The sequence below is a fragment of the Pleurodeles waltl genome, chromosome 8, assembly GCF_031143425.1.
Source record: "Pleurodeles waltl isolate 20211129_DDA chromosome 8, aPleWal1.hap1.20221129, whole genome shotgun sequence".
Classification (NCBI taxonomy): Eukaryota; Metazoa; Chordata; class Amphibia; order Caudata; family Salamandridae; genus Pleurodeles; species Pleurodeles waltl.
The window spans coordinates 1245614092-1245628798 of NC_090447.1; the positions used below are offsets into that span (position 1 = coordinate 1245614092).

General features: G+C 41.5%; 1 protein-coding gene across 1 annotated transcript in view; it reads left to right on the plus strand.

The window, feature by feature from the left end:
* STARD13 (StAR related lipid transfer domain containing 13) overlaps positions 1–14707 on the plus strand; it is a 769773-nt gene that overhangs the window by 182477 nt on the left and 572589 nt on the right. The window contains exon 4 of the mRNA XM_069205550.1: positions 12525–12668. Coding sequence (XP_069061651.1) covers positions 12525–12668 — 144 coding nt within the window. The remainder of the gene's footprint in view (positions 1–12524; positions 12669–14707) is intronic.

Genomic DNA, 14707 nt, shown 5'->3' on the forward strand with positions numbered 1-14707 from the left:
TTAAGGTAGGACATATAGTAAAGTGTTTTAAATGTCCTGACAGTGAAACACTTCTAAATTCGTTTTTCACTGTTGCAAGGCCTGTCCCTCTCATAGGTTAACATGGGGGCTACCTTTAAATAAGATTAAAGTGTAGATTCCCTTTGGGAGTGGGTAGACTTGTGTAGTTTGGGGTCTCTGAACTCACAATTTAAAAATGCATCTTTCAGTAAAGTTGATTTTATGATTGTGTGTTTGAAAATGCCACTTTGAGAAAGTGGTCATTTTCTTGCATAAACCATTTCTGTGACTCTGCCTGTTTGTGGATTCCCTGTCTGGGTAAGTTTGACAGTTGGGCTGTTTGCACCTCTCTCTAGACAGTGACACAAAGGGAGCTGGTTGGTAGTCTGCATTTCCTGATGAGCCATCTGTGCTAGGAAGGAGGGGAGGAGTGGTCGCTTACACCTGAAAGGGCTGTGCCTGCCCTCACACAATGCAGTCTCCAACCCCCTAGTGAGTGTCTGGGGCCTGGCCTGGGCAAGGCAGGAATTCACAAACAAGAGAGACTTTCCTTTGAAGTAAGCCTACTTCGAAGGGCAAAATGGTTATAAGATGGGCACCCAAAACCACAGACTTTAGAACACTTCTGGAAACCAAGAGGAACCTCTGCCTGAAGAAGAACTGAAGAGCTGAGGAAGAAGAACTGCCCTGCCTGTGACTGTGCTTTGTGGAGCGTTCCTGCAGTTGCTGCTTCTGCCTGTGCTAGAGGACAAAGCCTGGACTTTGTGTGCTTTCCTTCTTGTGAAGAACTCTCCAATGGCTTGATTTAGAGCTTGCCTTCTGTTGTTTGAAGTCTTAGGGACAGCAAAGACTTCTCTGTGCCAACACCTGTAGCCTCTGCTGAGCCTCCTACTCTGCCAAGTGGTGCCCATCCAGTTCCTGTGACCCTGAAAGGAGAAGGTGGCAGAACAAAAGTGAGAAATCCACGCACAGACCGCCGTGGGGGTAAAAGACTGATGCACCTCGGAGATGCAGCTGAAAAATGGATGCACCACCGTCTTTGTGGCTGAAAATGGACGCTCGCCTGCAGGGTGACTGAAAGATCGACGCACATGGCTGGAGAAACAACACGCAGCATTGCTGACGGAGGCTGGTGAGATCGCTACCCGCGCTGCGTGGTTTTCGGATCATCGTGCGGCAGGATTTCTGATGCATACATCGCTGGGCATGTAAAAACGACGCAAGGCCTGCCCGGACCCGAGATTCTGGTTCGAATCAACGCATCACTCACCTGCGGAGAGAAGAAACGATGCACGCCAACTTGACTGAAGGAGAAACGACGCACGGTCTCGCTCGTGAGTGATATCGACGCATTGCAAGCCCTTTTTGACGCAAACCCTCCCCTGTGTGGGCTTATTTTTGATGCACCCAGGTACATTTCCACGCTAACAGCGTTAGCGTTGTGTTTAAAATTACATGAAGACTCTTTTTGGTTTTTAATTGATAACTTGACTTGTGTATTGTGGATTTTTGTCATTTTGGTCTTGATTTGTTTAGATATATATTTTCTATTTTTCTAAATATGTGTTGTGTCATTTTGTAGTGTTTTCATTGAGTTACTGTATGTGTTGTTACAAATACTTTACACCTAGCACTCTGAAGTTAAACCTGCCTGCTCATGCCAAGCTACCAACGGGGTGTGTGGCGGTTAGCTGAGAGTGATTCTCTTCACCCTGACTAGAGAGAGGGTCCTTGCTTGGACAGGGGTAACCTGACTGCCAACCAAAGACCCTATTTCTAACAATGTTCTATTACACTAACAGAGAATAATGAAACATTATACACTATTAGTGTAATAAAAAAATTTGAAAGAAAACTGAGTGGAGCTCCAAACGACATCCATAAGGACAAGCTGCCACTGTGTTCCTGGCACTGATTTTGCCAACTCTGAGGCCAGGGTTCGCCAAGACAGTCCCAGGGTTCGCAGCTGCGATCCCTGGCGACCCCTAGTCCACGTGGTTAAATATTGCCATGAGTGAGATGCCAGTGTAATTATCATCATGGTCGGCTTTATGACGGTGGGAGCGGTGCGGCCGCACCGGGTACTGACTTGCACTGGGGGTGCTGTGTTTAGCAGTGATTTTGAAAACTGGTGATTTGAAAGCACCTGCTGAAATGTTCCTTGTGTGTCCAGCCTTCAGGAAACAATTAAAATGTCAAGATACCTCTTGTAATTAACGTTCCTGCTAAGGAGAGAGACAGGAGTTTTGTCTAGCGGCAGCTTTGACTCGCCTTAAAGTAGTGGAGAGGGTTAATATGCCTGCAGCAAAGAGCAAAACTATACTGTATGTGGATAGCTGAGTGGATTAGTAAAGCCAACCTTTTCAAGCGCTTTAAAACAAATGAATGTATGTGAAAGGGGGCTCTGGAGAGACGAAGGGCTCATTTGCCAGGTGGTAGTGAGTGAATCTGAGGAGGTAGTCATGGGGTGGGGGGCCAAAAAAGACTGTCGCACAGGGCGCCACGAGCGTTAAAGACGGCCCTGATTATCATCAGTGCTAAATAAAGGGGAGCAGTAAAGACGACCGGTAATCTAATTATGGACATATTTACCAATCCGCCGGCCACCAGCAAGTTACAAAATGAGGGTGATCAAGCCTAAAATATGCGATGTGCATGTTAGCTTACATTATTAGTATCTGGTGTGTTTCAGGCAAATAACATTATGTGAACAGATACAAGAACGCTATTTACAGCCAGTATCTCATGGTTGTTTCTTTACCCACTCATTTTCTAACTGTCTGTTTTTTGCCCTGCAACAAATATTATACACACAGGGCCTCTTCCTACACACTGTGAAAAAATTGATTGGGGCATTGACGCACACTTTCAGAGTTACTTAAAGGGTGAACAAAATTGTAAAATGTGTATTTCACATAATGTGTGTAAATCTTGTTAAAAATTTGTGAAATTGTAAAACTATGCAAATGCCCATACCCGCTGTCGCTGTTTGAATGTAACATGAGGACCTAACTTGCATAAAAGTCACACAGGATGCCGCTTGAGCCTGGTATGAGGAGCAAATGTCTCTCATCTAGAGCATAAAAGTCCCCGCAAGACATTTCTGCTTCAACCAAAAATGCCACAGAACACTCATAATAACAAGAGTTTTGCAAAAGTTGTGAATCTTGAAATATAGTGAGTTTTCAAGATTTAATCCAGGTCTGCAATAAATCCTTTAAGGATTAGGTGCTCACACGAGAGTAGAATGTACATTCCTAAATTTTAGTGAAAGCCCAAAGAGTGAATGTTTTGTAAATTTGGTTTACACCCACATTGTATTCCCCGGTTGTATCTTTTTTTTAAAATCCAGTTGAAATGTATGTGCGTATATTATACGTACATGTTGTACACATGAGGCACATGGGCATCGCACGTGGATGGGTGCATGGTATACACATGCATACAGCATGACCTTTGCCTGGGATTGGTTTACTCAGGGAGAAAAGCTTCATTAATCGGTCCCAGTGTGACTATAGTATTTTAAGTCTCATAATCCCTTCTAACATTGGTAGAGTGTAAATCAAATAGTTTTTCCATGCTCCTCAGTGCTATCTTTAGATCTTGTGTCAGTGCTGCAATTCTCCAGGTCTGCTGGAAGATATATTTGACCGTTTTACTAAGGTTTTACTTAGGCTGCTTGCCAGGCCAATGCAAGTATGTTATGAGATGATATATCGGTTTACATAGAGCCGGATAAAGATGTAAACATATGTATAAATGGCTGGGAAAAGAAATGATTAAAAGTTTGCAAATGGCTCTTTCGTGTTTCTAGGGGTCATCGAATGCAGCTCTGCACGAGATGATGTAGAAATATATGATGGAGATTCCTTAAAACTGTATTCTATTTTTTTACGAAGCACATTTCACGCTGGACTGACACACAATGCTTTTAGCCTTAAAAACACAAACATCCCTCAAATCCCATCAGATCATTTTAATCAATGTAATGGGTGCTTGCTTTCAGCAATGAAGTGACAAATGTAGTTTCCAGTGTGGACTCGGCCCTGAATGCAATTCTTGAAATTGATGGGGAGTTCAGTTTCAGAATACATTATAATCCAGGATAAAACACAACTAATTATTTCAGAAACTAGATAAAACATGCATCAGAAACAGTAAAGCAGACAGCTTATGCGGTAGTGAAGATTACTTGGAGCATAGCTAGTACCATCAAAAGTAGTTGTGAACCATTATTTAAAAAGCACATACTTCACCTTAGGGAGAAATTTGGGCAGATTTTTCACTTCTGAATTTATTTATTTTTTATCTATCTCTTTATGCCTCTCGCAAATTATTTTTAGTGGGAGGATGCTTCCATAAGTAGTTATATTTGGATGTCCTGTGATCCTCTGTGGACTCTCCTCTTTAGGTCTAGCGTGCAAGCACTCTGACTTGTAATTTATCTGTGGGCTTTTAACTACGCCCACTGCAAGCTCATCACTATCACTCATTCCTGGGCTTGCCTTTCAAAAATCCTTTGTAATCATTGGTAAATGCTTTACGTTTGTCCCTCCTTGGGGCAGTTTTGTTACCACCTTGGCCATCGACCCTGTTACACGGATAATTTCACATTTGCCAATACATTTAACTGTGAGCAAACTTCTTTTTCCTTTTGTGTCTCTCCTTCGCGCTGGCTCTGGCACTTTGAATTGGCTTGCTTATGTCAACTGTTTTACTCTTCATTTTCAATTAATGTGGCAAGAAAAGTCCAGTTAGGAATTTACAACACTAATAGCTCTAATTCGAGCATATGCAAGGCCCATCGCATTGCAAATGCTTGTTTTAAAGCTCTCATTGTTATGTGTGGGATAGGTCTACCCAGATTTTACATTGTATTTCTGAATATCACTGTGTCAGGCCATTGAAGCTGATGAGTGTGAGGATCTTCTTGTTATACTCACATGATGTGAGTCTGAACCCTCAACAAGTGTTGTTTTCACTTTTGTAATCTGATTACGTTTTTTGAGGGGACTGTCCTGAAAAATGTAATAGTGATGGTAAAAAATGTAGCTTAATATCAGGTACTTGTCTGTGATACTCCACATTACAATCTGTAGTTCAATAGATAAAAATACATCACTGACTGGGATTTTCCATGATTTAGATTGCAGCTCTTGGTGTGAAAATGTGAAGTATATGGTGGGACAATTATTTGATATGGAGGCTTTCAGGTCAATTGTGGAACTCCCACAATAGTTTTTAATTGTAAAGTTCAATTTCTACAAATACCTGCCAATTATAAAACAAACACATTAGAATGTTGAAATGAATTGCAAATTATATTTATGTTGGGTCAAGGGAACAAAGCAGTGTTATATCGGACAAGCTTCAGTCAATCCAAATGCCCACTGTATTATTTGAGAGAAAAGTGAGTAGTAGACATTAACAAGACAATCAACGAGAAATATTGGAGTTGAATACTGAGCAACACCCCTTAAGTGTTCAGTAATGCTCCCTTTATATTAAAACAATTTAACATAATACACAAAACTACCTATACAGTCGAATGATTAATACATTTTTCTCAAGGACGAATTTGTTATGTCAGAGATATGTAAAAAAAAGAAAAGGTGAGATTCTTCCATGTGGTCTTGAGGTTGTACTAGCTTGGCATCATACTGTAGATTAACAGTACAACCTGAAATGGAGCCACCCTCAGAACTGTCCAATTTTAGACAGAGGTCTGTGTCATGGGTCTGGTCCCCTACTACAGAAAGTGGCCAGTATATTTGCTGATCTTACCTTTGTGCTGGTGAAACAGCACCTAGTGTTGGCCTGGAAATTAGTTTGGGGTTCAAAGCCAAGGCAAATTGAGATTGGGTGTCCTTAAGTGGACTGAAAGTGAGGTCAAGAGGGGATCGAGGAAACCAGACTCGAATAGAGGCTGGGATGAGAAACAGCTGGTTTTGTTGAAGAATTGTGAGGAAGAGGGTGCATTGTGGCAATATATGTTCAAAATGGTTATAGGCTAAATAGCTGTAGGCCCCTCAACAGGTGACATAAATACCCAATAGCCGTTCTCGACGATATAGGACCATAATAATCATCCCAACTATAGATTTGTATGTCATGAGGACAACAACCTAAAAACTGAGGTTAGTAACAGGTAGCAAAAGTTCACTAACTGTCCTTCAGCAAACCCTCAAAAGCATTAGATGGGAGGTGAATACTAAACTGGGCCGAGACAACACGTTGATTACCATTGGTTAATTTTATTGTCACTCTCATTTGCTTGCTTTTTATTCATCAGCCTTTGTGGGCCTTCCGCTTGCTGTGTTTGTCCCTTCCCTGGAGCATGGCCTAATTACTTGTGTACTTCTGATCTAGCAATTTTTCTGAAATTATATGCATTGCACGAAGTAAAACCAAACTCATGCTAATTTGAAATGTATAGGCCTCAGACTCGATCTTGGCTGTGATGTTTGTTGCCAGTGTTTTGTACCATGTAAAGGAACTTTTATGTTCAGTTGAAAAATGCTGGATGAATCTTTGTCAGACAAGAAAATGTCTTTCCCAAGAATATTAACTTGTTGTTTCAGCAAAATTGTATGTGTCCAATGTCTAACCCTAGCTGTCCTAGTAAAATGATGTAAAATGTAACCTTGTTTGTTCTAGCACAAGTAGACTGCATGAGAATCTCCATAATATAGAATTATGGGAGGCGTTTGAAATGTATTCTTTTGAAGTTGTTTCACTGTGCTTAATTTTGATTGGTCCATAGTGGAAACTAAGTACAGATTTGTTGAATGTGTGAAATACTTTGTTCAGAACCCTATGAAAGTGCAGTCTTTTTGAATGTGTGAGGGCTCTTTTCTCACTAACCTAAGGAGACAAATGCCTGCTGGTTTTTACCCTGATTTCACTTTATGCTCTGTATTTTGCTTTCCTGAACTTTGATCTTGTAGTCTGGCTGAGCTATGCATTCCATCTATTGATTTAGATATTATTTAATATATTGTATGACTTCAAATCTGAAAATAAACCTTTAATATTTAAGCTTACTCTGTCATTTTTGTGAGACCATGTGGGTTTCATGTTCTAAATTTGGCTGTCATTTAGAATGCCAAAAGAGAGCCAGGTTCCATCTCGAGCACCAAATCCATACAGGGATTAACACTGCTCATGATCCATAAAATGCACCAATAGAACCAGGTGGAGCGCAACAGCATTTTCACTGCTTACTTTTTTTGGACACTACATTCTCTTTTTTAAGCTCTGAATAAAAGTGCATGTATTTTCAGCTGCTTTCTTTGAGTACTTAGATAAGTACTCTGCCACACCCTGTTTTGCACTCTCTCGCCTGTGTGCTTCCCCCTCCTTTCTTCATGTTATTGTTGCCCTTGTGTGCTTCTTTCCTGTTAGTTTCTTCCTCATGTGCTTAACACCCCATGCTCCAAGTTCTTCTCTCTGGCCCATGTGCTTCTATACCACCCTTGCACACCTTGTTCCTCTCTCTCATACCCATGTTACTCCCCCCTCTTTGTATTGCTCCCCCCTTCTGCTCCCTGTGTATTACTCCCAACCCTAGCCCTCTGTGTGGTTTACAGTGCAATGGTGTTGCTTCCATTCCCCTGTGTTGCTTCCTTTCCCCACCCATCCTCTGTGGTGCTTCCTTCCCAACAAGCACCATCCGCGTTTCTTTTCACATCCACTTAAAAAAATGTCTTTGAGCAACGTATTTTTATTTTCTGATTTCATTTGGCTCAGTAAATAAAAAAGAGCCCATATCGTTTTGTAGGCGTGCATTTGCGTCTTGTGGACAGTTACAAAATGATGTAGCCATGAAATAGCAACTTTTTGGTAGTTTCCTCTATATCCATGCTGCATAGCATGGGAATGCTGTACAGCATTCTTAAAACAATTGACAAAACCAATAGGTCCCACAGGCGAGACCTAAGAGTTACGTAAGCATTATTTCTTTGAAAAAAGAATGTGGAAATGGAAACCTTTCCCATACTAGAAGTTCTCAATTCACTTGACCAATTTCTGACAATACCTGCAGAACTGTTCATGATAGGTTGCTTGGTAAAAAGGAAAGCTAAAGCTGAGTGATGTGTCTTAAACTAGATTTTTTTTTTACTTCTGAGGATAAACTGTTACGTAAATGTGCATTGCTAAGATGAGGATGGAACATCCCCACTCCAATTACCAATTCTCGGTAGAGTAGCAAACTTAAACGTAGTTACCACTATTTCACATTCTTATAAACACAGGGCATGCGTAAGATCTAATTTAATGGGAATTGGATACACACCATACAGAGGATCAGTTTGATTCATGCACTATGCACTTTATTTGTGGGTACCTTCAATCAATATGGGGAATGCTTCTTGAGTGCTCGCTTGTTAAAGTAAGATTAGAAATGGCAATGTGTGTTGGTCACACTCTGCAGTTCATGACCTAAAATTTTGATATTGGGTTATGGATCGAGGTTAAGATTAGTGTCGGGATGTATTGGTGTTTTCTGCAGCTTAGTAATGCAACTTTATAGGCATTATTAAGTTTTTTGCTACTGAAAAAACAGGGCTTACAACAATCTAGAATCGTTTTTTGAAGGGCAAGAACTGAATTAGAATTACTGCAATCTGGAGAAGATGCAACATGTCCCTTGATTAAGCACCTTGAAGACAACTAGACAACCTCAATCATATATGAATGATAAAAAAAGCATTGGCAAAGCCAATCGGTCTGGGTTTAATGTGGCAATGTGTACAGTGTTAGACAATAGAGTGAACCACTCTGAAGGTCGCCATTGGGATTGAAAAACAATGAGGGTTATTGTAAATTAGTCCCTCATGAAGTCAATGGAAGCACTCGTGAGGAAGCTGCAAACCGTCAAAAGCATTAGATGGGAGATGGATACTAAACTGGGCTGAGACAGAACATGGTTGGCAAAGTCTCAAGCCAGTGGCAGAAAGAGGTTGGTCAAAGAAAAGCATTGGCTGAGAGGTGCCCATCCAAAGTCTGCTCCATGTATATTGTTACGAATGGGTCTGTTTGACAGCTGGGCTGTCACAACTGAGGCCTACAAATTGACAGAGGAAAGAAGAATTTTAATGCAGTTTTAGGAAACACATGCCAGGGTATGACTTTGAATGCTTGAAAAATATGGTAAATTCACTTAAGGAATTCACTCTCTATATTTTCATTTAGGGGAGACTAGTGTGTCAATACTATTACCCCTAAGCTGTGGAGATAAGGATGGCCTGGTGCAGTTCCTCTTGTCAGAACATGATCTAGAAGTCATGAGGCATATGCAAGATGTCCTTTAGTCGCATGGGAGATAAGAAACACATTTCAAGAACCACTGAATCATAGAGGTCAATGGATATTTCTCCACTTAGAGGTCCTACTTTATTTTCCATCCTTCTGAAAGGACCCCACGATGCCACTCATCTCAGTAAGAGCAGTGACAATCACAAGTTAGTAAATTTTTCAAGGGTGTTTAGGAGGAAGATATGTGATCTCTAAGTAGCCTCGTGTTTGTTACATCCAGTAGTCAAATTTCTGTGTTTTATACCATTGTGTAACGATCATGTGCCACATGCCCAATCTTCTATACAATCCAACTCCTTCAATCTGTTCTAACGTCTCAGTGGAAGAAACCTGGCTCTCAATGGCTGCAGGCTACTTAAGAAGGCTTAGGGAAAAGGACTGAAGAGAAATAAACAACAGAATTAGAAACCCAAAATGCCATCATAAGATCTTCCTTAAATTCCTTCATAATTTTATATAATTGCCAAAATCTGTCAGAGGAAAGGACTTGTGCCTCTGAATAGCATGGAGGTATCAGGACCATCTATTGGTTATGGGATGTGCACCACAAGAGACCAACAGCAGCTGCTGATGCACCTGTTGGGAATGTGTATTTGGGTATGTACGAGCTGTTATTGACCTGGGAGAAAACCTGTAAATAACAATTTGCAGTGGTGCATGCATCATAACATAAGAGTAGACTGCCACTAACAATAGGTGCATGTGCAAAAAAATGTAGCAAGTGCATGTGCATACTGGTTCAAGATATAGCATGTGCTGCTCTACGAGGAAACTAGACGGCAGCTCCCGTCTAGTGCTGCATTCAGAGAGCCCAGTAAATTTGAATCTTAAATTTGACACATTCATCCTCTTAGTTTGATGTTGGCATAAATGAAGATAGGTTAAGATATATATTTGGTTCAATCTTGCATTTGAAACTGGTAGTAGAGATCCCTCTGCAGGACAGGTACAGTGAGGCTTCTCACCCGCCCAGCAAGGAGTGTCTGGCAGGGCCCCTCTTTCACCCTCTTCCAACGGACACCTTCAGAAGGTGCACTGAGAAAGTGCGTCTCACAACACCTCCTTTGCCTTAGTGTCTACATATGTATAATGGTGCAATGGAAAAGTGTTTTCACCTTTTGCATGGGGTCACACTGCAATACATATGTGGGAGCACCCTCTGGCTCGCACCAGCTCAAATGTTTGCCATCTTGAACTGTATTATAGAAGTGGCCATACATGCATTTGGATCCCCATCTAAAATATTAAAGATGTGGGTGCAAACAACTTTTTTGCCACAGGCACTTAATAAAGCACCATCTCTGGAAGATGTTCATGCAACTTGGTAGCTGATGTTTCAGTTTAACTGTGTCTCCACCCTCTCCAGTTTTGAAATGGAGAATGAAAAACTATTAGAGGACACAAAATTGATCTAGCTTGTAAGCTAGAGCTGGTCTCCATAGGCCTAGACTTGTGATGCTTGTAATCTACCTTGTTATGTGCTTATTGGCATAGTTAAGGGTTAAATGATGTTTGTTTGATGCACAGGAAAGGATTCCTATGTCTGATGCCAAATATTCTGACCAGACTTAAACCTGGCTACTGTGATAAAGTTGCAGTACATTGTGACACAAATCTAATATAGAACCAAAGGTGTACATTATATGTATATCCATAAACTACCACCTTCTGATAAAAGAACCTTTCTTAAATGCATTGAAGACACAAGTAGCAATGGAAGTCAAGATCTTAAAATGCTTGCCGGAAGTTTTTGATTAAAGTTTTTGCTGAATACACTGGATTTTATGACACACTCAAAAGGATTACAAGAGTTTGATTACATTTACTAAATTGTTGTGAATCACAATGTCTTTAACACACCTTCTGTGCACTGGGAGTCTCTCCTCATTGAAGCTGATGTGTAATATGTATACATGTGAAAGGATTCCACTTGTGAATTAGCACACAGGAGAGAAATGTCTAGGATTGAAACTGTAAGTGCAGAAGAACAGAGAAACCTTTACAGAAGCAGTGATGGAGTTGCTGAAGGTGGACTACGCTACCTATGACTATCTTGAGTCACACTTGTGTAAAATAAAATAGGCAGAGAGATTGTGTGGAGTGATCAAGAGGAATTCAGTTTTGAAGGTGTTGAGTGCAGTTGACTAGTTTGTTGTCATCAAGGAAGGGGATTTTCAAATACAGTTGTGTATTATCAGCGTACATGTGGTAGTTAATGTTAGAAAGATTCAAAAGTTCGATAAGAGTTTCGATGAGCAAGTTGAAAAAGTGGGTGAAAGCTTGTATCTGACAAATGTATACTATTCCAAATAGTGCTTACAAAAAATATCGCCGCATTGAAAGTAACAACAGAAAATCTGTGCCCATTTGAATGATGTGTGTCAGTTATATTTAGGCCGCAATATTTGTCAAACAATATTTTTGTAGTTGATATGCTAACACACAGCGGTAAGATGGAAGGTAAGATCTACCTCACTACCTAAACATGGAAAAAAAGTTGTTCCATGGCTGAGAAATGAAAGGTGTTCCATAATCAGAAATGCTAGATTGAGGGAAACCCATGTACTCTGACCATATGGAGGGAAAACAGTTTGGCTATGCCTGGCCATGTTAGTCTTCTTGACAGTGCATGAACGCATGAGTACCAGCGAGGTGCTGTGTGAGGCACCTGCCTGTCAGAACATCAGGAGAACCCTGCAAACAGGCTCTGCACAGAGGCTTCCATTCTGGGGAAGTTGCTTTGAAGAGCACAGTGGCAGTGCATTGTATTTACTTTAATGCAATAATCATTAAGGTAAATGTATAGGCCAGATTCCCACATTGCACCTAGAAGCAAACTTTTTTGGTCTTTGTTTACTTTTTGCCACAGAGCAATCCTAACCCCCTCTCTGGAGGCAAAAAGGGGCCATTTTGTCCTATTTCATAGTAAACAATCTTTCAATTTTCATTGTATGTTAACGAATAGATTACTTTCCATTGGGTGTCTCTGCTTATGTAACGTTTGTTGATCAATCTATCTGTATACCATGACCCTTCCATTTTATGCTCAATAGTTTTTAATTGACAGTTGAAACATAAATGTATGTCATCACTTTCACAACAACGACAAAACGGAAATGTATTTTTGCCTCCTTGTGGTCTCAGAAATAAATACATTATAGATCACAAACTCATTTTTTAAAGGATGTTTATTATACCTTCAACAGAGTTCTTCTTCTGACACAGAGAAGACAGGGGAGAGAAATTTACATCGAAAGGGATTGCGTCGGAGCTCCAGGGTTGGCTACCGAGATCTGAATGGATTTGCGAACAGCGCATCTGCAGGAACAAGGCCGAAAGAAGATTCAGCAGTGAGTGCAGTAGGCTCTTTTGATTACCCAATCGTTCCGATATCTTGTACTATGTATAGGAATTCTTAGTTTTCAATGCGTTACTTCACATCCTGTAGAAGCTTTCGTTGTGCCAATAGGCTGCGTTATAATGGAACCCTCCATTCAATCAACGAGAGCAATCAAGTGATGGCACAACTGTAGCCCCTCTACTGCTGATACTTACCACGCTTCTTGACTTGATAGGTTCGTTTTGAATATTGAGTTTTACACAAATAAATGTTCATGCTATTAATATAGTAAACATTGAATGCATATGCAAGAAATAGTATATTTTGAAATACAACGTCATTGTAAAGTGGCATCCTTCATGAACTGTGTTGCCAAGTTTCAACTACTGAATATTCCAACGATTTGAACAGCTTTTTAAGCAATTGAACAGCTCTGATCAACAACCTTGGCATCAGCAATCATAATTACTGCACTTTGCTCCTAGTTCATCTCCCAAATAATTTTCTCATGTTTCTCAACACAAGTGTTAACTTAGCTACTTCACTCCACTTTTTCCCCTCCCAGGTTTACAGCCACTCATCCATATCACTTTTTAACACCCTCTTGTACCGGAACATTAGTTTCCTCCTTTAACTTATAGATGTGTCCTGAAGACCGATTCTCAAGGAAATGTACTTTAATATTTAAATGCAATAAACACAGAAGAAGATATGTTAGTGATAGTAGATTTTGAACATCCCAAAATGTGCATAAATCTCGGACCAAATCCCTGGCTGTGAACGAGCTTGAAAGCTGACATCACTCCTAGTCTTCCTCCCAAAGCAATCCATCGAATCTCTCAACAAAATGTTTAACTTTGCTAGCCTTATATTTTCTATTCCCAGGTCTACATCGACTTTCCACTAGAATCCTCATTTAGAGTGGCTGGCAAATTCAATCAATCAATCAGCCATTTGTACAGGCTGCTTATCACCCAGGCTGTCTCAAGGCGGTGTTGTGGGGGTGCTGATCAGTTGAAGAGCCAGGTCTTGAGGTCCTTCTTGAACTGATTCAGCGAGGGGGCCTGCCCAAGGTGGATTGGTAGTGTTCTAGGTCTGTGCTGCGAGATAGGAGAAGGATCGGCCTCTCACTGTGCTCCTCCTGAATCTAGGGGTTGCAGCGAAGGCAAGTTGAGAAGATCGGAGTTGTCTGACGGGGGTGTAGAACAACAGGCGGTGGTTGAGGTAGGCTGGTCCAATATTGCGCAGGGCCTTATAGGCGTGTGTTAGAAGCTTGAATGTGATGCGCTTGTTGATGGGGAACCAGGGCAGGTCTCTAAGGTGGGCGGAGATGCCGTGGTGGGGGATGTACAATATGAGTCTGGCAGCTGCAATCTGGATTCTCTGGACTCTTGCTTGGAGCTTCTTCATGATGCCGGCATAAAGAGTGTTGCCGTAGTTGAGTTAGCTGCTGAGAAGTGCGTGGGTGATTGTCCTTGCCTTGGTGGGGATCCACTTGAAAATCTTCTGTAGGAGGCAGAACATGTGGATGCATGACGATGAGACGGCGTTGACTTGACGGGTCTTGGACAGTGTGGAGTTCAAGATGATGGCCAGATTGCATGTGTGCGTGGTTGGTGGGTAGGGGGGGCGCTACTAAGGGCAGCTGTCCACCAGGAGTCGTCCCAGGCAGAGGGAGTGGGGTCCAGGAAGAGGATCTCTGCCTTGTCCGAAATGAGCTTGAGGCAGTTGTTTTTCATCCAGTCAGTGACCGCTCTCACTCCGTTGTGGAAGCTGGTGTTGGCTGTAGATGGTTTGTCAGTGAGGGAGGAATTTAGCTCTGTGTCATTGGTGTAGGAGACTATGTTGAGGCTGTGCGTTGATATTGAAGAGAGTTGGGCTCAGGGAGGAGCCCGGGGGTACTCCACAACAGGTTTCTGTTGGTTTAGAGATGAACGGCAGGGGCCTGGCCCTCTGGGTCCTTTTGGTGAGGAAGGAGCGGTTCCACTCCAAGACCTTGCCGTGGATGCTGGTGTCGTGCAGTCTGGTGCATAGGGTAGTGTGGGATAT